The 26249-nt window shown below is 39.2% G+C and overlaps 1 protein-coding gene across 4 annotated transcripts in view; it reads right to left on the reverse strand.

Moving 5' to 3' along the window:
- LOC103283054 (uncharacterized) overlaps window positions 1-26249 on the reverse strand; it is a 122888-nt gene that overhangs the window by 64161 nt on the left and 32478 nt on the right. For 2 of the 4 annotated variants that reach the window (XR_010002147.1, XM_016991484.2), the window contains exon 2: window positions 21960-22077. Coding sequence is in view for 1 of the 4 variants with exons in the window: in XM_016991484.2 (XP_016846973.1) it covers window positions 21960-22077 (118 nt within the window). In the remaining 3 variants the exon portion in view is untranslated. Of the gene's footprint in view, window positions 1-1869; window positions 7329-9451; window positions 9616-21959; window positions 22078-26249 lie in introns of those variants that run through there. The other 2 variants (XR_010002149.1, XR_010002148.1) reach the window with 2 other exon arrangements.

Consider the following 26249-nt stretch of genomic DNA (forward strand, 5'->3'; position numbering starts at 1 on the left):
AAATTACAAAGAGTGTAGTTTTTGCCTCCGTGCATTACATTCAATAACAAATACTTTTTTTGGATTCAGGGTTTTGAAAATTGAGGTGTGCATTAGATTTGATAAAATACAGTAACTCGTCCTTTTTAATCCTACTGATTGCTACTGATTGGTGGTGTATGGAATCCTTAGAGATCAAAAAATCATCTTTAGCAGGAGGTGAAGAAGAAATTTGTGTATAAAACTCCAACTGAAAGAGCCAAAATGCAATATTATCACTGACATGCTGAGGTATCTAACCTCTGAGCTTCGAAAGAATGTTGCCCTTCTTTTTGTAACAAAAGAACAAGGAAATAAATATTTTTCCTCCTACGAGGAAATGTTGTGGCTTTACCCATTATTCCCACCAACATACAGGTGACACACACAGCTTTTCTGAAAGTCTGATAGCACTCTGTAAAAACTTCTAGACATTATAATTGTGTGGTTTCTGAGAAGCTTCTGAGAAATGGTTTATTGAGCTACAGCCCTACAATAGCCTAGCTCTCTCAGAAATGGCCCTAGTGTCAAATCGAGGGGGTTGTGTGGAGGAAAATATGCATACAGAACAAAGAATAGGTTGGTTTGCAAGAAAACTGGCTTCAGCATTTGAAAAGTGAGGATTCCATGTTCAAATGAACTGGGTAAATGTAATACAGTCAATGAAACAATTAACATTAAACACAATGAGTTACTTTTCCAAAGTTAGAATGGAAATAACCAAATAAAGGCCATTTGGACACTCCAGGCTAATACGTTTCCTATGCCACATTATGTGGCAGTGTCACTGGGGCCTTGGTCCTCCAGCACAACCATACAATTGCACTGGAGGACCTAGAGAGATTATATATATATTTAAAAAATCTGTGAATAATCAATTTTGCAAAAGTTGAATCTGCAGATTTGTAAGGTTAACTGCACTTGCGTATATTTATATATAGTTAGGATCTTTAACAGATAATATTCAGCATGCCACCAAACTGCAGTTCCAAAAAACCCCGTTATTGGAAAACCACAATGAATATAGTGGCATGATACCACTATCTGATATGCACATATGTAAACAAATTAATAGGTATGACCTTTGATAGCTAGATAGCTAGAAGTGTGCTTTCATTTTTTTCACAGACAAATTATATAACTGTATCTAGCATTCCTCACCTCTTTTGTATATACAGTAGAGTCTCACTTATCCAACACTCGCTTATTCAACGTTCTGGATTATCCAACGCATTTTTGTAGTCAATGTTTTCAATACATCGTGATATTTTGGTGCTAAATTCGTAAATACAGTAATTACTACATAGCATTACTGCGCCTTGAACTACTTTTTCTGTCAAATTTGTTGTATAACATGATGTTTTGGTGCTTAATTTGTGAAATCATAACCTAATTTGATGTTTAATAGACTTTTCCTTAATGCCTCCTTATTATCCAACATATTCGCTTATCCAACGTTCTGTCGGCCCGTTTATGTTGGATAAGTGAGACTCTACTGTAAGTATTTATTAGACGTTTCCATTTTTTTCACACTCATACAAGGGGGAAAGGTATGGAGATCAGGGGAAAAGAAAGAAGAGGTGGAGATAATGGAGTTATTGTTAGTAAATTAACTCTTGACCAATATCTAATATTTTGGACGGGGGGGGGGGGGGGGCTGGTCTTCTAAAGCCTGGAAACTCTGTACAATGCATGCGATCACCAATCTAAGTAAATAAGAAAGGGGAGGTAAATCCCAAAAAATCCCAATCAATCCAGAAACAAGTTATTTTTCAGCCAGTGTACTTTAAAGAGATGCCTTATTTCAGAACTGACAGGTAGAATAATACACACAAAATGTAAAACCTACAAATAAAGCATGTTGTTTTTCTGCTCATTTAATATTAATGCTGAAATGTTTCTGACTTACATGTGAACTGGGTAAGCCTTTGAATTTAAACCCTGACATGCTAGAAAAGCTGTTTTGCTGTCTTGGTGTTTTGCTGCAGCCCAGGTGCCTGGTTTCTCAAGGGACCGCTAAAGAGAGATTCATGGCCTTCCCTTATCTAAAACCTAAAGTAAACTCAGACAGACCCAGACATCATCTGTATTGCAAAAGGTCCCATTTGACTAATCGCTGCTGTAGACCATCCCCATAAAAATCAGTGTTATTCATGCATGCTGCATAGCAAAAGATAGCACGTGTCTAACCTCTGATCTCCCAGCTGTCCGGAGCAAGCTGGACCTATGCTGACCTGCCTAGATCATCGCTTCCTTTCCAGAGCTGTAACAGAGGGGTATCTCTTCCTAAGTAAACAGCAGAAGGCCTCACCCGCTTCCTGAGTCACCCCTGATCTCTGGGTGCTCTCATCTCTATTTGTACAGCTTGTCTCAAGGTCCCTTGAATTAAAGGTGGGGAAGGTGACATGAGCCAAGTTAATGCCAACACTGAGAAGTCATCTGATAAATTCAAGCCTGTCTATATAGTTATCTCAGGCAACAGGAGTCTATGCTTCCTGAGATATTTTTGGAAAGGTTTGTAAAGCAGACCCTATGTATGGGGGCTCCATTTGATCCCAGCAGGGAAATGCCTGGCACCATTAGCATACTGGAACAGGTGGGCTCTCATCTGGTGTAAATGGGTACAGCTCTGTTGCGAACAACAGTGCCTGGCTGATTTATGTCACCTGTGGATCTGGCAGGAATTTAATCATAACGGATGGTGGTGGATGGTTACTGAGATGCTAATGCTCCATCTGGTCATCGTTTCTTTTCTTTTTTTTTCAGGCGTGCAAGGTGAAGGGAAGCAGGAATTTCATGCATTCATAAGATGCTGTGAGTTCCTTTCAACCTTCCAGGCACTCTTCTTTGGGGGAAATGTGCCAGAAGAGGACCCATCTGCAAGGTATGGTTCCCTTGGGCAAAGGAAACAGAGGGAGACCTATACTACTCAGCCAAGAGATTAATAACTCATTCTTCAGATGCTAACAAATGCTAGCAAAAGCTTATCTGGAAGTTGAAAATGAATGCAATACTACAGACAAGAGATATTCAAATAATTGACTGTCTTGTTTAATTGAGATTTTAACTGTTTCATATGTATGTGAGTATGCATGTGCATGTGAGTTTGTCTGAACAAAGTATATGCAAACATCTCTGTAAGGTTACCTGATCATTTCATCCCCGCACCAGCATTTCACATACCGATTCATTCAACCCCTCTTATTTTAAAATCCTAAGTGAGATATTTCACCCTCCCAGCCCATTTTCTCTTTGTCTCTTATTGCTTTGGTTCATAGGAGTTTAGATTCCTTTCCTCTTCTCCTTACAATAGTCCATTTTGCACTCCAAAGATTGTTATTTATGTTAATACATGAAAAAGTTCATGGATAAACTCCCAGCTATGATAGACCCAGTCAATGAATTGTTGATTGGTAAGTCGACACTTTGAGTAGGAGTAACAATATAATTCAGGGCGTTTTTTTTTTTTGTTTTGTTTTTTTGTTGTTTTTTACTGGAAAACAGAGCATCGCATGGACCAAGTGGAAATATTGAATCATACAGTTGGAGGAAACCACAGGAGCCATCCAGTCTAACCCTCTGCCATACAGGAATACACAGTTAAAGACTCCCATCTCATGTCTATCCAGTCTCTGTTTAAAAAGCCCAAAAAAAGAGACTACACTACACTTCGAGGCAGAACATTCCACTATCAAACAGCTCTTACTGCTAGGAAGTTCTTCTTAATGCTTAGGTGGAATCTCTTTTTCTGTAGTTTGATTCCATTGCTCCATACCCTAGTCTCTGCAGCAGAAAAATAGCCTGCTCCATCTTTGATATGACATCCTTTCAAATATTCAAATATGGCTATCATGCCACCCCTAAATCTTCCCTTCTCCAGGTTAAACATATTTAATTCCCTAGGTCACTCTTCATAGGGCATATTATTCACTTCTCACGTTGATTCTATTAATTCACTGTGATTTATGGAACTTATTGCCTGTTTTAATGATTATTGTGTTGTTTGTAAATTTTTAATTGCTTGTTTTAATTGTTTTTTACTGCTGTTTATTTCTATTTTGTTTTGTCTTTGTAAGCGGCCCTGAGTCACTTTGAGGACAGAGGGCGGGTTATAAATAAAGTTATTATTATTATTTAAATAAATCAGAGTGTGGTCAAGATGTCAAAAGGTATTAATGAGAAGGAACAAACAAACTAAGAGAGGTTGTAGCAATGTCCTTTTTCCTAAGTCTATCTGGAAAGAAAAAATTTTACCTCCTCTTTTCTTCCCCCACCTACTGAATTAATTGAATGCAAACAATATTTGTACTTTAAATTCAGTTTGCAGCAGTTGAAATAAGCTGAGGACAAAGGAGGAACATGCAAGGAGGAGAGAGAGAGTTCAACATTTTAAAAGCATAATTTAAAATTTGCTGATAGATGATTAATTGAAAACCCCAACCAAAGTTGAAGAGTATTGAATTAAATGTCATCAGTATGGTGGTGGTATAAAGCCAAAATCTCTGAACAGAATAAAACAGAACAGAGGGATACCACAGGCCAGTGGCCAAGGGGTTAACCAGGAATAGCCCAGCACCACTTTTGTGTTTCTTTTAACTTCTGTGTCCAGACGCACTAAAAATAATGTAATCAGTGATTCTATCAAAATACTGTATTGCGGCTTGTCCCTTTTCTAGTAAAATCAAACAGAGAATTCGTATCACCAAATGGTATTCAACTCTAGTAAGATGCAGTCTTAGAGCAAAAGCTGTCTTGCTAATCTTTAACTGGAAAGTTGCCAAGGTGTTAGGAATCTTGCTTGCATAAATAGCATTTAGAGATAATTATGAGTGATCTTTCTTAATCCATTTCAGTCATATGTTGAGATATTAAAATACAATATTCTTGGATTAAAAAGTAATTGAAACCCAGTACAGATGACTCTTTAGTGTTTTAGAAGGCTCTCGATGATCTGTAGAAACTAAAATATTTGTTCTGAAAAAGCAAATTCCAAAGAATATCCATCATTATGATTCTTTATTGCTGCAAAAGAGTTCTGAAGCAAGGAGCTGACTACTGAAGCCCTGGGCTATTGGCTGTGGCACAGGCAGGTTAGTAGCCAGCTGCAGTAAATCACTATGACCAAGAAGTCATGAGTTCGAGGCCAGCCCATGTCAGAAAGAGCACCCGACAATTAAAATAAAAAATAGCCCTGCTCGTTGTTGACCTAAGCAACCTGAAAGATAGTTTCCTATCAAGTAGGAAATTTAGGTACCGCTTATGTGGAGAGGCTAATTTAACTAATTTACGACACCATAATGTTCATATGGCATTGAATTTTTGCCATGTATGTGTACATTGTGATCCGCCCTGAGTCCCCTTTGGGGTGAGAAGAGCAGAATATAAATACTGTAAATAAATAAATAAATAATAAATATTTCTATCTAATGAGTGAAGAGCCACCCTTTATACGTATCATACACACCAAATTTAGGGATTGCTACAGGAAGCATATTTCTTCATTATTTTACCACTACATAATGAGGAGTTTTTTAAGATATGGCTACAGATATTTTGTTTAGGCATGAAAACATATTTCTGCAATTATAAAACCTTTTCTCAATCACACTTTGGATGTATCTGTTTCATACAACTTTATTAATAGTGGGATATACCCTATGGTATCTTAGGATTTGTAGTTTAAGGGGTTATTTAGAATTCTATATAGATGGGCACTAGAGTTCTCTCACAGACTTTTACATCTTTGACCAGAGCTAAAAATCACAGTATTTTGTAAGCTAGGGCCATAACAGTTAAAGAGGTATGAAACTGATAGAACTATAACTGCAGAGACACTTCAGAGCAGTTGCTTCAGAACCTGGCTGGTGTCTTAGACATATGGCATATACCTTTTTGCTAGTGGCTAGTCAGGAAAAGGACAGAGTGCATGAAATTTCACTGCCTGAGGCAAAAATCTCTCATGCCATCTATAAAATCCAATAGTGTTATCAGAACCATAAGATTGAGACAGGATGGGTGGAGAATGCTAGCTCTATTCAATGAGAATGCTAGAGGGAGGATTCAAGCAGACATCTTATTATGTCTACCAGTAGAGCTACAAATTTCCATTTCCAACTTGGGTTTGTTTAAATCTGGCATCCATTTTTCCTGATATCATAGAAATGTTAGTCCTTAATTAAGTAGAAGCTCATGATGGCTTTAGAGCAGAAGTAGTTTTGGATTACAGCTATCACAGTTCAACATAGTATAATGTGACTTTTAAAAATAATCACCATTATACTGTGCTCCCAACAACCACAAAAATCAACAAAGGATCTAATTGTTTATTATGGCATAAGCCTTTGGAGACTAGCATCTGCTTTCCCAAATACAGAAAACTATGAACAGAATTCATGCAGCCATTTTTTTTGTCTCCAAAGTTTATGTGGAAAGCGTCATCATAGGGTGCTGTTTCCGGCACATATTATATACAGGACACATGGAGACATTATCTGCTGACATGGACATATAGATATGCACACCAGGTTTAACCATTCGTAAAAAGAGACTGAGGCCTGCTTCCAATATTTCCCTCTTCTGTACAATTTATGAACCAAAGTCTGTAAAAAATGCCCTTGGAGCCTCATTGTATAAATACAGGGTATTAACAAACATTTGGGTCGCAGCTGAAGGTCACATTAGCCCATTTTCTGCTCTGCTGTATCTTAAAGGTTTGGCTAGACTCACTTTACACTTCAGTCTTGTGGGTTGACAAGACTGTAGACACTGTTATCCAAGTTAATCCTCTTTCCAACGTCATAAACATGCCAGGAAGAGAGTGATGTTCCCAGGGAATTGTCACCACTTCTAGGATATCAAGCCTGTTGTCACTCAACAGGTATCTCAAGTCTATATGCTGTAAGTAAGGAGCAATGCTTGACACTAAAACAAAGAGCATTTACAGCTAGCGTCATTGAAACCTTTCTAATTATTAAGTAGCATTGCCCAAAGGAAGTGATGGATTTACCACCACTTGAATGTCTTAATGCAAGATTAAGAGAAAGCACTATTAATCCAACTCTTTGGTGTTATCTTACATTGGTCCCACAGAAAGGTATACAGTACCTTCAGATCATAAAGTCTTTTTGTCGGTTGTTCACAATGATGTAATTCTTTTTCTTGGAAGGTTTTGAACATTTTGAGTATATTTTACTTCCAGAGACTTTGAAAGTGACTTTGGAGAAACAGATTTGGAAGTAATCTTTCCTTGTTTTGTACCTCACAAGACGAAATCTGAAGCAAATTTGAAGGCTCCTCTTTGGCTGAAACAACTGTGAAATTTCAAAATGTTTCAATGAGATTAGAGATTAGAAAAGCTTTTTAATTCTCTTGTTTTCTCTCAGCTCAGCATCAAGTGATCCAGTAGCTGAATGGACCATGAGACATCTATGAGGATATGAAAACCCTGAGCTGATGTTTATCTATCCTTACTGTCCCTGTACTTCCAGTGAGGGCACTTCCAGGTAGGCCCAAAAGCACAGTGTCCAAAAGAGGCATCCAAATGACATCTCCAGTAAATGCAAATTAATTCAGGAGAAAACAGTTAAACCTTCTTTTATCCTGAATTAATAAGATACCCCATTAGACCCAGGCTTTCCTGAAAGGCCCAGATCTAATGGAGTATTGGACTTGAGGGGACTGACCACCAGGTGATCCTGGGACTACCTGGGATGAGTCCCTATTTGCCATCTCATACCTTTTGGGCTCCTGGAACCCAAAGGTGTTAGATGGCACTAACCCCTCCCCTCAAAACCCCCCAAAACAAGCCTTACAATAAAGAAAAACTTACCAGGCTACCATTAAGGTGCTCTATGAGTCCTCCTGGCATGTAGACATGATATGCCAGGAGGAGGCAGCAACAACCCCCCCCCCCCGGTCTCCTGGTACATCAATGGTATCTAGATACCTCCCCCCCCCACCCCCGCGGGAAAGCCCAGTTTTTGGAGGGGGTGTGTGGGGATTCAAATCCATGGCATTTTGACTTGGATTTGGGTGCTGTCTGGAAGTGGCCTGAGTATCACAGGTTTTCCTGGGTTAAATCAGCTTTGCTTGTTTCAGGCAAAGTCAGGGAATGTTTGAAATTCTGGAGTATGCTACTGCTTCAGGGAAGTGTGGACAGCTGGATCAGGTCCAATTTGCACTGTGTCACTTTTCATGTGAAACATTGTCACCATCACCCTTTCCCTGTTGTCAGCAGCTTAGGAAAAAGGAGAGGGATCCTACTTGTATTATCACCATTGCTACTTCCAAATGGCCACAGAACATTGCACATTCCTGGTCATTGTGAACACCCTTTTCTGGCATAAACAGAGATGCTTTTGTGACCAGAAACATAGGTAAATCTTTCTTCCTGGTCACACGGGCACCTCTGCATGGGAAGCATGCAAAAGCCAGGAGCTGTGGCCCCCTGGGAGTGGCAATGGTGAAACAGGAGGTCATCCAGTGGAGCCAATGAGATCGTGGCTTGGCTGGATCACATGGGATGCCAACCTGGCACAGCAGCGGGTTCAGCAGGCTGAATATGGCTAACTCCAAGGCAAGTACAGCTAATTCATGATCTGGATTGGCTATGGATTTATCTGCTAGTGAAGACTCTTTGACTTGGAGAGAGAGAGAGAGAGAGAGAGAGAGAAGATTGTCTCCTGTCTCCTGTATCAATTTAACGATATAATATATAATAATATTATACTATACTAATATTATAATATATTGTATATACATGTAATATTAATAATAATATTATGATGTAATGCAATGTAATAATTATAATTTACTATTATAATTGTATATTTATATTACAGGCAATATTACTAATAATATTGCAATATAGTTGTATAATATAATATATTGTCTGTATATATACTTATAAACCGCCCTGAGTCCCCTTCAGGGTGAGAAGGGCGGAATATAAATGTTGCTAATAAATAAATAATAAGATTGGTATCAGATGAAGCTTAAAAATTGCATTTAAACTATGAAAAGCTACTCTCTTTAAACTGTAAAATCTGTTTTCAAAACAAAAAAAGTAGAGAGAAATCCTTCATCTATATGATTTCATTTTTTTTTTCACAGGAAAGGACCTTGATAACTGTTTCAGGAAAAGCCTGTAAATCTGAAAGATGGAAACAGGAAGCCAAGCCAACTGAAACTGCACAGTGGAATGTGCCACACTTTTGGTTTAACTAAACATCTCTTATATTACTTATCAGACAATATATTGCACCCAGCTGATTGCATGGTTGTAAATTTGCTTGAAGGGCTGTACAGAGAACCATAAAGGGGAAGCTAGGTTTCCTTATTTTATTAGGTCACTGGGGGTCCAAAGAATGAGCTACTCTTGATATTTCAACTATATATTCAGCCATGGATTCTCATTAATAATCAATGGACTTACTTGTTTGAATTTCAGGGGCCTAACACACATGCAGTGTGGCACTTGTGCTTAACAATTCAAAATCATTAAACACTGGCTACTACTTTCTTCTCTCTCCTTTACCAACCACTGATGTACTTTAGAATTGTGTTTCCAGTGCTGCAGTAACATTCAAGACAGCAAAACTGCAATGAAAGAAAAAAGAAGAATAAATGAGGAAACTCTTTTTTGGCAGTATTGCTACTAAGATAAATATGTCAGCTGGAATCTTGACTCAATTGTTATCAAGCACAGACCATTTAACTTGCTTTTCCCCTATCTAGTTTTCCCTTTAATTTGTTCACTTTATGCAGTTAGATTTATCACTTGCCTAGTCCTCAAGGGCTTACAATGTGCAACAACCTTAATAAAAACAAATTTCTCTGCAGTAAAATACAAGAGATTATCAGATAAAAAATAGATGAAAGCACTATTTAAATGATACTAAAAGCAACTATAACTTATGCTCTAATGGCCCATATTTTTAAGGAAAAGAACTGCTGTACCTGTTTGGTCTTTGCATTGCCTTAGGGCCAGATATTGGGGATGCCTTATACATATTTTAGGCTTCTCTGATGACCACAGCCATTAAGACAATATATATCATCCATTAGCTATGTCACTGAAACTGCTCAAATAAAATTCACCTCAAAGAACTTTATGAGCACACATTATTGTCAGGGTTGGATTAAAATCTGTGATTGAATATTTTAGAAAACAAACCAAGCTATTTGGGGTATTTTGGGAAATAGTTCAGTTCATTTCTATAACAATAAGACTTGGAGCAGGGAGAGCTCACCCATCTACTCATTCCGAGATACCAGTTTACAGTGGAATAAACTACTTGATATAGTTTACTTCTGAGGATATATAATACAGAGTTGTATTGATAACCACATATTGGTCTGTGCTATATTAATTAATGTGTACATGGAAGCAAACCTGACTGTGATCAGCGAGCTTACTTAACAGTTAATCTCTTTTGGCACAATGGATTCAAATTGCAGGAAAAGATATCCCACCTAAACATTACAAAGGACTTTTTGACAGTGGAATAGATGGATAACCATCTATCAGGAGTACTTTGTGTATTCCTGCATGGCAGAATGGGGTTGGACTGGATGGTCCTTGTGGTCTCTTCCAACTCTTATTATTCTGATAGGAATGCTTTATGTATTCCTGCATGGCAAGGAGTTGACCCTTATGGTATGGTAGATATTGCCTGTTCTTTCTTCCCAAGGTCACAGCAAAGGGAGGGCCTTTCATCAGCTGCTGGAGCTAAGGCTTGATGAAGATGTGCTTTCCTATCCTTCTCTCCCTCAAAGGCCAGGGCAGTGACAATTGGAAGGGAGGGGCTATGGCACAATAGAGCTGACCATTTCCAGGTAAGTATGTCATCCCACTCGATTTTAAATTGTGAATGTTAATGTTACATTTCTTTAGTATGTGTCAATCTTTGTTTAGTATATTTTAATATACGCATTTTAATATTTTATCTCTGTGTTTTAGCATGTTGTACCTCCCACACTGAGCCTTCATCATCAACTGGAAGATTAGCATAAAATCCCCTTATAGCAGGGGCATCTGGTTTACTTGATTGCTGGCAATGCCCCTGTTTAACTTGGAAGATATGTAGAAGGAGCAATAGTAAAATCTAATGTCCATTTGCAGTCCCTGTGGCTTCAGATCCCCATATCCTACAGTGATCTTGCACGTGATGTTTCAGTGAATTTATGTGCAGACATTCCCATATGAGGGTTCAAGGGTGCATTCACATCAAGGAGGGGACAAGTGTATTGATTCCATTAATCTTTATTTCATGTTTTGTTAATAAATTTTTTCTTTCTCATTTATAATGAAATTTGTAAACACTGATAATTTTTTACCAAATTTCCAACCATTTTTACTAGGGATTTTAATCTTCACCCATATTTTTCTTATAGTCAGAAGTACTAAATGTGACTGTCATAGTTTGGATGTGCCATGAGATTATGATTCATTGGGGAAGACAATAATGTAAAATTGAGATAATATAATGTAAATTCTGAATTTGAAGTCTCATTAAGAGCTAATCCATAAGAGCTGAGGCAAATCTGTTTTAACTCACATTCAGAATTTTCTCAAGTTCTTTATGTTAAATTTGTGAAGAAATGTGCAAATTTTGAAAAATTCTTCCCAGAAAGCCAAGTGAAATTCTCAGTCATATCAGTATGTGTGTGCAGTTTCAGATTCCCATGAAAGGCTTGAAGGAGAGGAAGCACAGGAAGCTAAATAACTTGACCACATGGCTAACGTTTGTGCCTAAGCTCTGTGTGAACTAGCCCTCAGGGAGAAGTGCATGGAAACTGTATTAATCATCTGGATTGGCCCTTACTTATTTCTTCAAAGCCCTGCATGGATCAAAACAGTTTGTTTATAATCTCCAAGATCATAACCTTTTCTTTTCCTCCACTGAGCTCCATGACACATCAGATAAATGTGTTCTGTCACCACACATGACAATTTTAAGTATATCATGGGCATCCAATGTCTGTATTTTCATTTTCCCTTTCTTTTTTTAATTCTACTGTTTATGTTGGGAAACTAACAATCAATAAATGTATTCACCATGAAGAAGTGGAAATTTTACAGAAGTTGACAACATCTTTTATCGGGGACAAAACAGTAATTTCTCCCAAATGTTCAAACTGTGAGCTTTATGGTTGCATGTTGAATGCAGCTGTTTGTGCTTCATCACAGCACATATTAGGCTTGATTGGCATCTCTCATTTGTGCATCTCATTTCAGGATGACTGGGAGTTTGCAATTCACTAGAAGTTTTAATCATGTTACTGAACAAACATCTACAAAATGCGTTCAAAAAGAGTGTGTCACTGGCAGCCACATGAAACTGTCACTGATAGCAATCGGTCAATCATGAGCCAGTTAAAAGCAGATCCTCAAAGGTTTCAGAAAGAAATGCATGAAATTCAGACTTCTCATAAAAGATCACAAACTCACAAGTGATTTCATGATCATATCACTCCTTTGAGTCCTCCCTGGATTAGAATCTGAAATCCTAAATCAACCAACACAGGGGTGGCATCACATAGTAGTCTTGATATCTGAGAATTAGCAATTTGGGATTTTCCTTTCTCCTAGACTTAGCAAATATCTAAGGAAATGCAAATGGAGAAGAACAAATCAAGAGACATCATCAGTTACACTAACATGCCCTGATGTGCATTAAAGTCTCTATTTTGGAATATCCTTGCCTTTCCTTATCTTGGATTACAGCCCGAAATACATACTGCATCATAGAATCATAAAGTTGGAAGAGACCTCATGGGTCATCCAGTCCAATCACCTGACAAGAAGCAAGAAAATTGCATTCAAAGCACCCCTGACAGATGGTCATCCAGCCTCTGCTTAAAAGCCTCCAAAGAAGGAGCCTCCATCACACTCTGGGTTAGAGAGTTCCACTGCTGAACAGCATTATGTGTTTGCAGCATGTGGTATAAATATCATACAATGAATAAGCCATCAAACTGCATGACACTGTAAATGTAGATGTGCCTCTCATCTATGAAAGTTCATGCTACCAATGTCGCTCTTGCAGTCTCTAATGTGCTACAAGAGACATTAGCTTACAGATATTCCTCACTACCGCAGCTATATCTTCAAATTCTTCCATCACTGACTGCAGTCGACCTTACTCTTAGGTGATTACTTCAATATGATTTGTTTATGTAAATATTTATGTCCCATCCAAGGATCTCTGAGCATCATAGGATGAAATCATTTCTAACAGTTTGTAACTATTTAAAACAGGAAGTGTTCATTAAATAGGCTGCAACTGTATCAAACAATATGAAAACAAAAAAGAGTTTCAAATTGGTTTGAGAACAACTTTAAAGCCATGCATATGTGCAGGTTTGAATTATATCAAGTACCCCACCCTCACCTTAAAGCTCTAGCAAAAAACCACATTTTAAGCTGATGCTGAAATGACACTGGTGGCAGTCATCTTCAAAGGGAAGATATTCAATAATCAGTGTGACAAGGTCTTTCCACATTATATTGCTCCCATTGGTGAGGCACAAAGGAAAGTCCTTCCAGAAGACCCCAATCCTCTTGAAGGCATGCCTTTGCATTTCAAGATCCCAACCCATTTAGGGCTCAAGGTTCTGGTGAGAAAGTATAGCACCTTGAATCAGGACCAGAAGCCCATTAGAAGCTAAGGTGATTCCTTTGCTACATGTTTTCTCTATGCTGTCCCATTCAACAGTCGTTGCTTCATTTTACACCAGCAAGAGCTTCCATTACTTGCTCAAGTGCAGCTCCATATAAACTTAGCTACTACTGTAGTTCAGTTATTTATCTCTATGTGAAGCATAAAAACCCTATGCATATTTTACTGGTAATAACTATTACTGAATTAAATGACATTTCTCTTTTGCAGATCTGTATAGAACTTTCATTGTCACCTATGAAACGGGGCAAAGGAAGATTCTACTGGGAAGATCACATACTCCATGGGCCGACAACAACAATTAGACTAATTAACTTGACTATCTCATCAGCCAAAAGCAGGCCCACAGTTCTCACTGAAATACTGGTGAGTTTATGTTGGTTGAAATTGTTGTTCATTTTAAATATTGTATTGTTCTTTTACAGTTTTTTGCACAATAAATAAGATATGTGTGGTATGCATAGGAATTCATTCATTTTTTTCAAACTACAGTCTGGCCCCTCAACAGTCTGAGGAACCATGAACCAGCCCTGCTTAAAATGTTTGAGGAATCCTTCCCTAACTCAAATCTATTATTGTGGCCAAAATCAGTATCCAAAGCAATGCCTTTATTGTCAATCCCCATTTTATGATGAAATGAGTCTTTGGCAATCTAGAGAGAGAGAGAAGGAAAATAATCTGGCTCATCTAAAGTATGTCAATAACTTTTGACAGTGTGCACTCAATCTAAACGGCATCATAAAAAATGTCAAGCAATAACTGTATTTAATGCAAAGATTAATAGGAGATAAACTATTCATGACTCAGGGTAGCTCAGGCATCCATGCACCATTTTACTCAATATTAAATACCTCTGCATTCTATTTTAATTCCTGTTAGCTGTCAAGAAAACTGTTCTCCCAAATGTCAAGTTTTCAAAGCCAAATATAAGCACAAACTTATAGATGCAAGTGGAGATTTATATAACAGAAGATGCAACCATGTGGAGGTTTTAGAAAAATATGCAGTGTTATGAGGAAAAGCAACACTGGCGAGAGTTTACATTCCTTTCATATCATTATAAACCTGAAACAATTTTGTGGCGTTTGGGTGGGTGGAATGAGAGAGGAAGAGTACTAGCTTTGTTCGGAATGAAACCCTTTGCACTATGAAACACTGATTTCCCAATGGCCAAGTTTCAATCCAGTAGGAAGGGTGGAGTGCTATTAACTATAATTCTTATCCAGATCTCAGTGTTCAAGTCCTGGGATCAACTGAGTAAGGAGGGGAAAAGAAATAATTGGCCATATATACACAGCACCTGAAAGAAAATACATCACTAAAAGAGAGAGAGAGAATTAAAGTGGATCAGGATATGCTTATACTTTGCACACATCAAGAAATGTATTAGATGAAAATGTGGATACATATATGACACTACATATAAATGACATCTCCTCCTAGTGGGTAAGACTATAACCAAGGGATGATTTTGCCTCTTCTGTATGAAATCCATGTGCTAACTGTTGATGGAGAACTTCAACATTTGTGTTTTCCCTTCTTAAGGACCTTTAGTTTTAAGGCAGACATTAACTTTTCCAATAGAGCAGGGGTGGCAGAATGCCACTTTCCAGACATTATTGGACTGAGATCCCCTCTGCTCTTCACCTCCTCCATTGTAATGCCCATCCATCTCCAACTTCTTCTTTCCGCATCTCCATGTCATTGTCATTACCATCATTTATTTATTTATATAGTGTCATCATTGTACATGGCACTGTCTAAGGAAAACAACAACAAAACAGTTTCCTTACATCAGGCTTATAACCTAATTAAAAATAACACAAAATGAAAAGAGAATATCAGTATGGGAGAGGATTAGAACCAGCAGATGCTACTTTTTTTTTCTCTGTCTGAGGTAAGGGCAGAGGCAACTGGGATGGAGGAAGGGGCTTTCATCTGGTTCTGGGCCTAAGCAGGGCAGGACTATTCCTGCCTCTTCTTCTGTCCCTCTCAGACCAGGACAGTGGCAGTTGGAATAGAGCAGTGGTTCTCAACCTGGGGTTCCCAGATGTTTTGGGCCTTCAACTCCCAGAAATCCTAACAGCTGGTAGGCCAAAACATCTGGTGCCCCCAGGTTGAGAACTACTGGAATAGATGGAAGACTTTTCATCTGCTTCTGAGCCTAGGCATGGTGGATCTTTGCCTGTATCTTCTTCCTTCCCACTTAGGTTAGGACATTGATACTTGTAATGGATGAAATAGCTTTTGTTTGTTTCTGGGTCCAGGCATGAGGGAGTTGTGTCTGAATCTTCTTCACTCCCTCTGAGGTCAGGAGACTGGCAGTTGGGAGCAAGAGAGGATCATACAATCTTGTGTTTGTCAGCTGATACCAGAACCATGGTTAGACAACTGTCCAAGCATGTTAGGCGCCAGCTTTTGCCCTGAACCTCTGAAAACCACCCCATTTTGTGTCCACTGCTTCTTGTTTTAGGCATCACTCCATCCCACTAAGATGAAGGAAAATCCCACCTCCAAAAAATAAGAGTTCCATTACCATGACATTTTGTTTCAGTCCCCAATTTCTAGAATTGCAGTACCTTAAAACTTCAGCTGGCCATTTAGAAACACAGTTTGGGTATCCAAAGGAAAAAAAGGTAGGCAAAGTTACAAACAGCATATGAACATAGCAAACTAAACATGTTTCTAAATGTGAACAGCTACACCCCTGCACTGTTCTTCTATTGCATATTCATTAAGAGGTGAACACAGAGAAGCACAGTAACTTTCCATTTTGAAGGGGATATTTTAGATTTTGGACAGCAAAAGCTAGAGCATGTTTGGTCTCGTTGGATAATGTCAGGACCCAGGCTGCAGAGCACCAATAACCATACACAGAGGCCAGAATCTATCTAATATCTTTATTGAGGAAATATATAAAGTTAATAAAAGCAAGTGTAGAAAATAGTTCAGAAGTAGACCTTTCAGGAAAGGTCAAAATTAGTCCAAGAAAACAATGTCCAATATGAAATATTAAGGTCCAAAGTTGTAATCCAATAACCGAAACACTCACTTTGCCAAGCAAAGTGAGGGGAATTGACAAGGTCCTTTAGTCCATGAAGCTTAATGCAAGGCTAGGAAGCAAACTAGATTCTTGGCAAACAAGGCTTGATTCAAGGCAACAAGAAGCGAGGAGCAAGAACTGGGTCCGTGGGAAATCCGTGGCGAGGTCCGGGGAACAAGGCAGGGCTGGAACGAGAACAAGGTCCTGGAAACTGGAGTAGCGTAGTCCACACACAATCTACTCCCAAAGATGACGAATTGACTCCGCAAGGAACCCTTTGTGGGCAAGCATCTATATAGGATCTTGTTTTCCCGCCAAAGCAGACTTCCTCTGGGGAACAAGAACCGAAACCTAAACTGTCCAGATGCAGGACTCCTTAAACTTTCCCAAGGGAAGTAGACTTAATCTTCTAATTGTCTGGCAGCTATCCGGGCGCTTCGGCGAGTCGCCTCCCGCGCATGTCTATCTTGATTATAATAAAGGCGGTGCGAAAATGTGGGAGATTTCTCCTCAAGGCTTGTTTGTCTGACTTCTTGTGGGCAAACATCCTGCAGCTGCAAGGGCTCCAAATCTGGCAGAAACGGTGGGAAACCCAAGTTTTCCTCTTCATCTGCCACAACAGTACTAGGAACGGGACTACATGGCCCATAAGTCATCACAGATAAGCATTTGGTCTCAAGCCATTTAGGTATATAATGTGGGCTTTGTAATATTAGACTTTTAAACAAATGGGCATATTCTTTAAGAAAGCTCTTGGACAACAATAAAAGGTTGGACAGCAATATGTGTTTAAGGAATTAATTTCAGAATGCACTTCTTAAATGCAAATGTACAATATCTCCAGACTTCTGACTACCTTTCTTTGACCACAGGTGGTGCTTATGCTCCTGTGGGGATCATGAGCTGAATCCTCAATTATATTTTAGTCAGATTATTTGAAGCCACATTACATCACATACACCTCGGACGATCTGTGCAGTTGACTAGTCATGCATAAAGGAGGGCAATGCTTATCCACATATCGTTGATATCAGCAGTTTTCTCCACTATACTCATATTGTTTGCGGGATGCTTAATTTTTGATTTTCAATGACATAACTGCCAGCAGTTCTCAGATGAAAGCTGAGACATGTGGCCACGTAACATCAAAACATGGTCAAGATGTTAAAAGTTGTTAATGACAGGCAGGATAGGAGAGGTAGTCTACAAGGAAATGTGAGGTGTGTTGGAAAGGCAAAAATAGTAAGTAAAGGGTTAAAATGGCTCAATGCTATGGAATTCCAGGACTTGTTTGGTGAGCCACCAGTACTCTTTGGCAGAGAAGGCTAAAGACCTTGCAAAACTGCAATTCTCATGCTTCCATAGGAGCAGTTAAATTGGAGTCAAAGAGCATATACAATATAGATCAGGCATGGGCAAACTACAGCCTGGGGCCCTCCTCATTTTCCCTGTCCTCTTGGCATAAGGACATGGTGGCCCGCTGCGTCCTTATGCCAAAAAGATGCGGGAGGAAGGCACATAGCAGCTGAGAGCCCTCTGGAGTGCTCTCTGTCACCATGTGACTCACTCTCCTCCTGGCATAAGGACGGTGCTAGTGACCTCATCCTTATTCTGGGAGGATGGCTCGAGGAAGGCACACAGTGGCTGAGAGCCCTCTGGAGCACACACAGCCGTCACATGTCTCGCTCTCCACCTAGCATAATGCCAAGAGGATAGCCCGAGGATTGGGGGAGGAGGATGGGAAATAGGATCGGGGCAGTCGCCATTTGTCCCGCCTTCCTCCCACCATAAGGATGGAATGAGCAGCCCTGTCCTTATGTTGGGAGGACAACCTGAGGATGACCTGGGGCCTGCCCTACCCCCTCCTAGCCTCATCCTTTCCCGGACCCTCCCCACCCAGCATGTACCTGGCCCTCCTCCCTCCTGGCCTGGCCCTCCTAGCCAGGCCTACAATGCGGCCCCAAGGAAAAAAAAATGCCTATGCCTGGTATAAATGTACTGTTAGAGGGGGCAACAGTGATAGAGTTCAACAGTGTTTCGGTGCCTTAAAACCTCCTTATGTTTTAACCACCTATCCTATCTTCTCTTCAACAAGAGCTTTCCAAACTATGTCTCAACATGTTAGTGTATCAGCTACAATGTGTAGGTCTGTCACACAAATGTAATGAAAAACCTCTGAGTCTATGTAAAATAAGCAATAAATCATATATTTTTAAAAATATAAATGAAAAGCTTTCATGAAATATTGTTCCCATACATTGCATGATTACTATTTATCATATCTCTTCTAAGGGATTGGTTTAACCTCTGGTCTGCTAATAAAACTGAATTACTGTGTCGTGAAATGATGCATGTCTAAAAGGTGTATCACCAACATGAAAAGTTTGAAACACTCCGTCCCAGGGCCGTTCAACAGAGACTTATAACACAGAATTCCAAGGCAGAAAATTCCACAATATCTGCTTTGAACTGGGTTATCTGTGTCCACACTGCCATATATCCCAGTTCAAAGCAAATAATGTGGGATTTTATTCAGCTGTGTGGAAGGGGCCTGAGTCCACATTGCCATATATTCTATTTTGAGTCTTAATGCTTCGGTGGCAGTCTAGGCTCATATAATCCAGTTCAAAGCAGATAATACGGGTTATCTGCTTTGAAAATCTGGATTATATGGCAATGTAGATGGGGCCTATGGTAAAATCCTGATTATCTGCTTTGAAGTGGATTATATGATAGTGTAGACTCATATAATCCAATTCAAATCAGATCATCTAGATGATCTGATTTGATAATCTGGATTATATGGCAGTATAGATCCAGACTAAGACTTCAGGATCTTTTTCACATGGACTGTTGTCGAGCCAGGAGCCTCACTTTAAATGTAAGTCAAAGTCAAAAGTGGGAGAAGAGGAGAGAAACTGAGATGATTTTAAAGCATCTGAAAAAGTGGGATAATGGGGACTTTCCGTGCCAATTTACCAGTTGGAGGGCCTACAAGGAGCAGACATTAAGAAGAAGTTGGAGGCCAGTACTCTCTGTACAACCATTTCTCAGTTTTTCTGCAGTTGCTATCTTCCTCCATGATGTTTTTATATAATGAATCATTCATCAATCCTGCCCACTTCTAGTTAAAGACAGATAAAATTTTACTGATTTAAAGAAAAATGAAATGATAGAAAGCAAAGGCCTTGAAGTAGTGCACTTATAGGGAGCACCTGGTCAATGAACGGAGCAGGAAGAGTCCTTCTCACTGTGGTAAGATGTGTTTTATTTATTATCTAAATTGTAGTAACTGTTTATACATTTGCATTAATGCTGATAAATTTACATATGCCATTTTTGTGAAAATCTGTGTCTTTTGAGAAATGGAGATGAGCAAGATGCCCACATAGTCCAAGATGGATTGTCATTATACATAATCCATTAATTTCTTCATTCATACCCTGCCTTTTAGAGTTGAAAGGGACCACAAGGACCATTCAACCCTTGTTGTAGAGAAATAGAGAACTAATACATTCTTGAAGAATGGCCATCCAACTCTTCTTAAAGACCTGAACAGAAAAAGAATCCACCATCTTCTGAGGCTATTCTGTCAAATAGCTCTTACAGTCAAAATAGTCTTTGTAGGGTTAAGTAGAATGAATAGGTTATCTGAGTGGTTTATAAAAATGTGGAAAACATAACAAAATACTTTCTATTTCTTCCACTTACTTGCAAATTATGATTTTTCATTTGATAGATGAAAACAGAGAACACTTCTATTCAGTACTGGACTCTCATGGCAGGATTGCCCTGAGTTGGGACCAGGTGGGGGAAATCTTGCAGCTTTTTTTCTGCATGATGGAAACAGGGAGATCTTCCCCAAGCAATAATATTCCCTTTGGGATGCAGAGGATGAAACATGGCCCTTGTCTGAGGACAGAAATTCTTTTTTGCTCTCAGGTGTGGGGAACATACAATTGAATGAAACTAGTAGGGAAGGAGGAAGGAGCATATGTCTTCAAACTTCTCCTTCTCCAGCTGATCTTCCTCTTATCACAATCTAAAACCCAATGTTCAATAAGCTTTTAACATTAGTATGAATTGTCTGATGGCAAAAGCTGTTTGACAGTGGAATAGATTGCCCTGGGAAATGATAGACTGTCTTTATGGAGAGACTTAAAACAGATGTCAAATGGCTATCTTTCCTGAGTGTTTTAGCTGTGCATCGGGGCAATCGAATAGATGGCTCTTGTAATCTAATTGCATGATCCCATGCTTTTAATAATTTAGGTCTCCCATTGGTTTTTTTTTCTCCTCCCTGAAAATTGATCATAGTACATCAGAGTATCAAGGAATTTCTCTTTATCTTGTGTGACAAAGTGTGTTGTAACATCAAATCAACATTTCTCTGATGTAGTATCTGCTTTCCTGAAATAGGAATAAGAAGAAGACCCTTTTCTTTCTATTTGATACTTTTAGGATTGGCTGGTTGTTGTTAATAGTCTCAGGTCAGATTTTGTCTTAAGAGACTTGTGTCTGTTCGTAGTGGAAGCCTAGAAATATTGGTGAATGCTTATTTTGAACTGGGGATGTTTATTTCAAAATCTCATTCATCCATGAAGCAGACTGGGAAACTTTTGACCAGCCATTATTGCTTAGAACAATTTACCTCAGACAGTTGTTGGAAGAAAAATGGAATACAAATAGATAAGTGTTCACTGTGACAATACATTTGGAAGCCTTTTGTCAGTTGAAGTATGCTACAAAGTGCTATACATTGCAAAAGACATTAGAGAAATGCAAAAGACAGAAAAAAACAAGAAAATTATAGGTCATGTTTTCACAGATATTCCTGGGTTGTTTTCAGTGGTGGCTTTGGTTTAGCAAAAAGCACTCACGTAGTTTGTGACACCTCATTTTCATGTATTTCTCTGCTCACTCAAGCGAATCCACTTTCATTTATTTATTTATTGAACTGATATCTTGCCTTTCTCCTGAGATGACATTAAATGTAGCTTAGAATAATTTTTAAAAGATTAAACTAATATATTAGTTTATAAAAACTATACAAAGAATTAAATAACAATATTTTTCTTAATGGTGAAAAACAGTTTAAAACATTTAAACATAATTACTAGTAGGGGATTAAAAATACAGCACATCACTTCACATGCACATTACTGCTCCATAATTAAAATTCAATGGCCTGCCTGAACAAAAACATATTTACTTACCAAATGGAATAGAGTAGGGAGAGGGCCAACAGCCTGAGAGCAGCCACCGGGAAGGCTCTCTCCTGAGACCTCGCCAAATGTACCCAAATTGGGGAGGGGAGGTGGTAGAAGCATTTGCCTGCAAAATGGAAACCACAATGAGGGGCTGGTAATAAATTTACTATGGTTATTAACACTGTGAGCTGGTTTGTATAAGACAATATCAGATAGTCTGGACACAAACTGTTTAGGACCTTAAAGACCAAAACCGTCATTTCAATTCTGTCTGGAAATGGACTGGTAAACAACGATATTGCTTCAATAAGGGAGTCATATGATCCCTGTAACCAGCCATAGTCAACAAGCTGGCCACAGCATTTTGAACCTTCCAAACAATTTGCAAAGGCAGCTCCAAATACAATGTATTACAGTAATGCAATTGGGATGTAATCAAAGTACAGTATGTGTCATTGTAGCTGAGTGCCACTGGTGTCTAGTGCAAATATACTCTTGGACACCCCTGAAATCTAGAAATCCAGGCTCAAATCAGGGTTTCAAACAAGTATCTCTTGGAACCAACTTTTAAATTTTCCTCTTCAAGAAAAGCAAGAGCCACTGTAAAACAATTCCCACAAGTCCCATCCCAGAGAGAGACAACCCAGATGGGTGGTCAATGGTACTGAAACCCCCTGAAAGCTCTAGCACAGTGGCTCTCGACCTGTGGTCCCCAGATATTTTTGGCCTACAACTCCCAGAAACCCCAGACAGTTTACCAGCTGTTAGGATTTCTGGGAGTTGAAGGCCAAACACATCTGGGAACCCCAGGTTGAGAACCACTGCTCTAGCAGGACCAACAGGGACATCACCCCCTTGTCTAGTTCCCTCCATATATCTTCTACCAAGGTAACCAAAACCATCTCAGACCCCTTCTACACTGCCATTTAATTCAAATTATCAAAGCAGATAATTCACATGATCTGGTTTGAACTGGATTATGAGCCTACACTGCCATATAATCCAGTTCAGTACTGGATTACTGAACTAGGGGCGCTAGAGAGAGAAGGACACTTCATTTTATGGGGGTGGGGGTGGGTTGAAGGACTAAAAAACATTTCCCCTTGTTTTCCCATTACTTCCCCCAGCCATATCCCTGTTGTAGAAACAACCCTCCTTTATGATATAGGAAGGGGAGAGGGGCAATAACCAGCAAAAATGGAGGGGGCAGGGTTTTCCTCCTTCAACGCCCCCACTGTAAAATGAAGTATTGTTCTCTCTCTAGCGGCCCCTAGTGGTCTCCACCCAGATAATACAACAGTGCCCCCAGTTCAAAGAAGATAATTTGGAGTTTATATAGCTGTGTAGAAGGGGATTCAGTTCCATAACCAGGTTTGAACTGAATCTAGATAATCCGCTTCATCCAGGAACTCCTAGTGCTAAGAGGTCAGCATACACCCTAGAACAGGCATGGGCAAACTTCGATCCTCCAGATGTTTTGGACTTCAACTCTCCAATTCCTTACAGCCTACCCGCTGTTAGGAATTGTGGGAGTTGAAGTCCAACACACCTGGAGGGCCAAAGTTTGCCCATGGCTGCTCTAGAAGCTTGTCCCAAAAGACATATTGGAAACTGACTAATTATTCTCCAATACGGTGGCGTCGAGAGAGGATTTTATTTTTAGTGATGACCTTATTACAACCTCTTTTAGGCAAGATGGAAACTTGCCTTGCTGTAATAAGTTGTTCACTACTCTCATATCTGCCAGCCTTTGAAACATGCAGATGGTCCAGTACAGAAAAAGAAAATATGGCTTAGAGGACATGCGGCTTCCATGTGAATGGAGAAATCCATCAATGCCAGGTCTTTATCTGAACTTCCAAGGAGCTATCTAAAATACCAGGGTTATTTTGCGAGTAAGGTCCAGCATTTTGAATACCTCCCCTAAATGTGGATTAAACCCTGGACTGGAATCATCACCCCACTGACACTGCGCCATGAGGTATCAGTGTTGAAGAATGATGAAGGTAGTGTGGAAGTGCTAAAAATGGAGAACCTTGACACTATTCTTCAGGATAATGCTATCCATTTTGTCTGCCTTGGCATGATTTCTGACAAGAAGGTCCCAAAACTGGTATTTCAGCAACTGTGGTATTTGGTGGTTTAGGAGTCACGTGAAAAGGCTTCCCATTTAATATTGGTTATCTTTCAATAAACAATGGGCTACTGCTGTTAGGCAGAGTGGTTAATCGTCTAAGGCTAACAGATTATGAAAAGATCTTTGAAGCAAGTAAACAGCTGCTCTGAAACAATACAATCTACTACTTTATTGCAAGATGACTAACTCCTAAGGTCAATTATTCTCACTACAGAGCTGTGTAAATTTGAACTACTGTGTAAAAGGAAAAGCCCTTTTCACACACAAAAATGATGAAAAACAGGACAATTGCAATGCCTTTTTAACCAGAATAATTGTGTTCCCTGTTAAGTCTTCATTTAGAAGCAGGGTCTCCAGTTTCAGGCTGAGCTCTTATATGTGTGAATAGTTACACACACACACACACACACACACACACACACACACACACAATTCCATGTTCTCTCACTGCCTGAGAGCCATCAGGCTTCTACCACTGCACTTACTGGGACCTGATGAAGAAGGGGTGAGTCATTTCAAACCATGGGGCCTTAACTCAGTTCTGGAGGCAAAGAGAAATGAATGTGTGCTCTTGAATGGAGTGCACCCTTCTTTTCTTCTCCTGGAAACCTAGAGAAATTGGACCTTTTGCCCTGAATGATCTCTTGCTCTTCGCTCTCCACCAGCAAGAGAAAAAGTGAAAGGGGTCCCATCTGAGGTTTGACATGTATACGTATAAAGAACCATATATTCTTGGAGGATGGAGAAGAGTTGATATGATGTGTCATTCTACATGAATACTCCTGACCAATAAAAGTAAAGGTAAAGGTTTTCCCCTGACATTTAGTCTAGTCGTGTCCGACTCTGGGGGGAGGGGGGATTTGGTGCTCATCCCCATTTCTAAGAAGAAGAGCTGGTGTTGTCTGTAGACGCCACCAAGGTCATGTGGCCAGTATGACTGCATGGAGCGTCGTGACCAATAAATAGAAACCAGCATTTTAGAACTTTGTTTTCTGAGAAAGCTGAAGCTTTTTGGTATCACGGCTAGTCTCCATCTCGCTACATTGCAGTGTTATGAAGTTCTTCAGCAACAGTGCAAGTAGTCAGGCCCTGGATAATGTCACTCAGTTGAAAACATAAACAAATAGGAGCTGTGCTGGATAAGATCCAGCATTCTGTTTACACTGTAGCCAACCAGATGTTCATCAGAAAACAATAGGAGATGAATACCTTTCCAATTATACTGTCTCGACTCTAGCAGCTATTATACAGAGGTATAATATTTGTGATGGTCAGGCAAAGGCATCATGACTATTACCCACTTACAGCCTGAACCTTTATGAATTTGACTACTCATTTTCAAAGTTCTGCAAGTTGGTGTCGATTATTATATCGTATGCTGTAATTTTCAGAGCTTGTAAGTAACTTGTTCTAAACCACTGGTGGCTAGTAATTAATTCTACAATAATAAAGGTATAGTCCAACAGATAAATGAGCCATCAGAATTTAAAACATAACAAAAAAGCCATCTGTTCTGGCAGGCCTACCCAGTCAATATTAAACTGTGAATTTTAAATTTACTTTATATCACAACTGTATTTTTAATCTTTATACCATATGTTTAAATATGTGTTTTCCATAGAAATGTTTTAATAGAGACATTTTATTGTATGTATTGTATTTGTGTTTTAACTGTATTGTGCTATGCCTTGAGCCGTGCCGGGAGGTGGGCAACAAATTATTATTATGATTATTATTATTACTACTACTACTACTACTATTACTATTGATACTACTCTACTAAGAGCGCATCTACACTGTAGATTAATGTAGTTTGAAACTACTTTAACTGCCATTGCTCAATGTTATGGAATCATGAAAGTTACAGTTTTACGAGGTCTTTAGCCTTCTCTGCCAAATAGTGTTGGCAGATGTGTTGTCGAAGGCTTTCATGGCCGGGATCACAGGGTTGTTGTATGTCTTTCGGGCTGTGTGGCCATGTTCCAGAAGCATTCTCTCCTGACGTTTCGCCCACATCTATGGCAGGCATCCTCAGAGGTTGTGAGGTATGGAGAAAACTAAGCAAAGAGGTTAATATATATCTGTGGAAAGTCTAGGGTGAGAGAAGTCAGTGTGAATGTTGTGTAGTTAATCACTTTAATTAGCATTGAAAAGCTTAT

This window comes from Anolis carolinensis, chromosome 1 (genome assembly GCF_035594765.1).
Source record: "Anolis carolinensis isolate JA03-04 chromosome 1, rAnoCar3.1.pri, whole genome shotgun sequence".
NCBI lineage: Eukaryota > Metazoa > Chordata > Lepidosauria > Squamata > Dactyloidae > Anolis > Anolis carolinensis.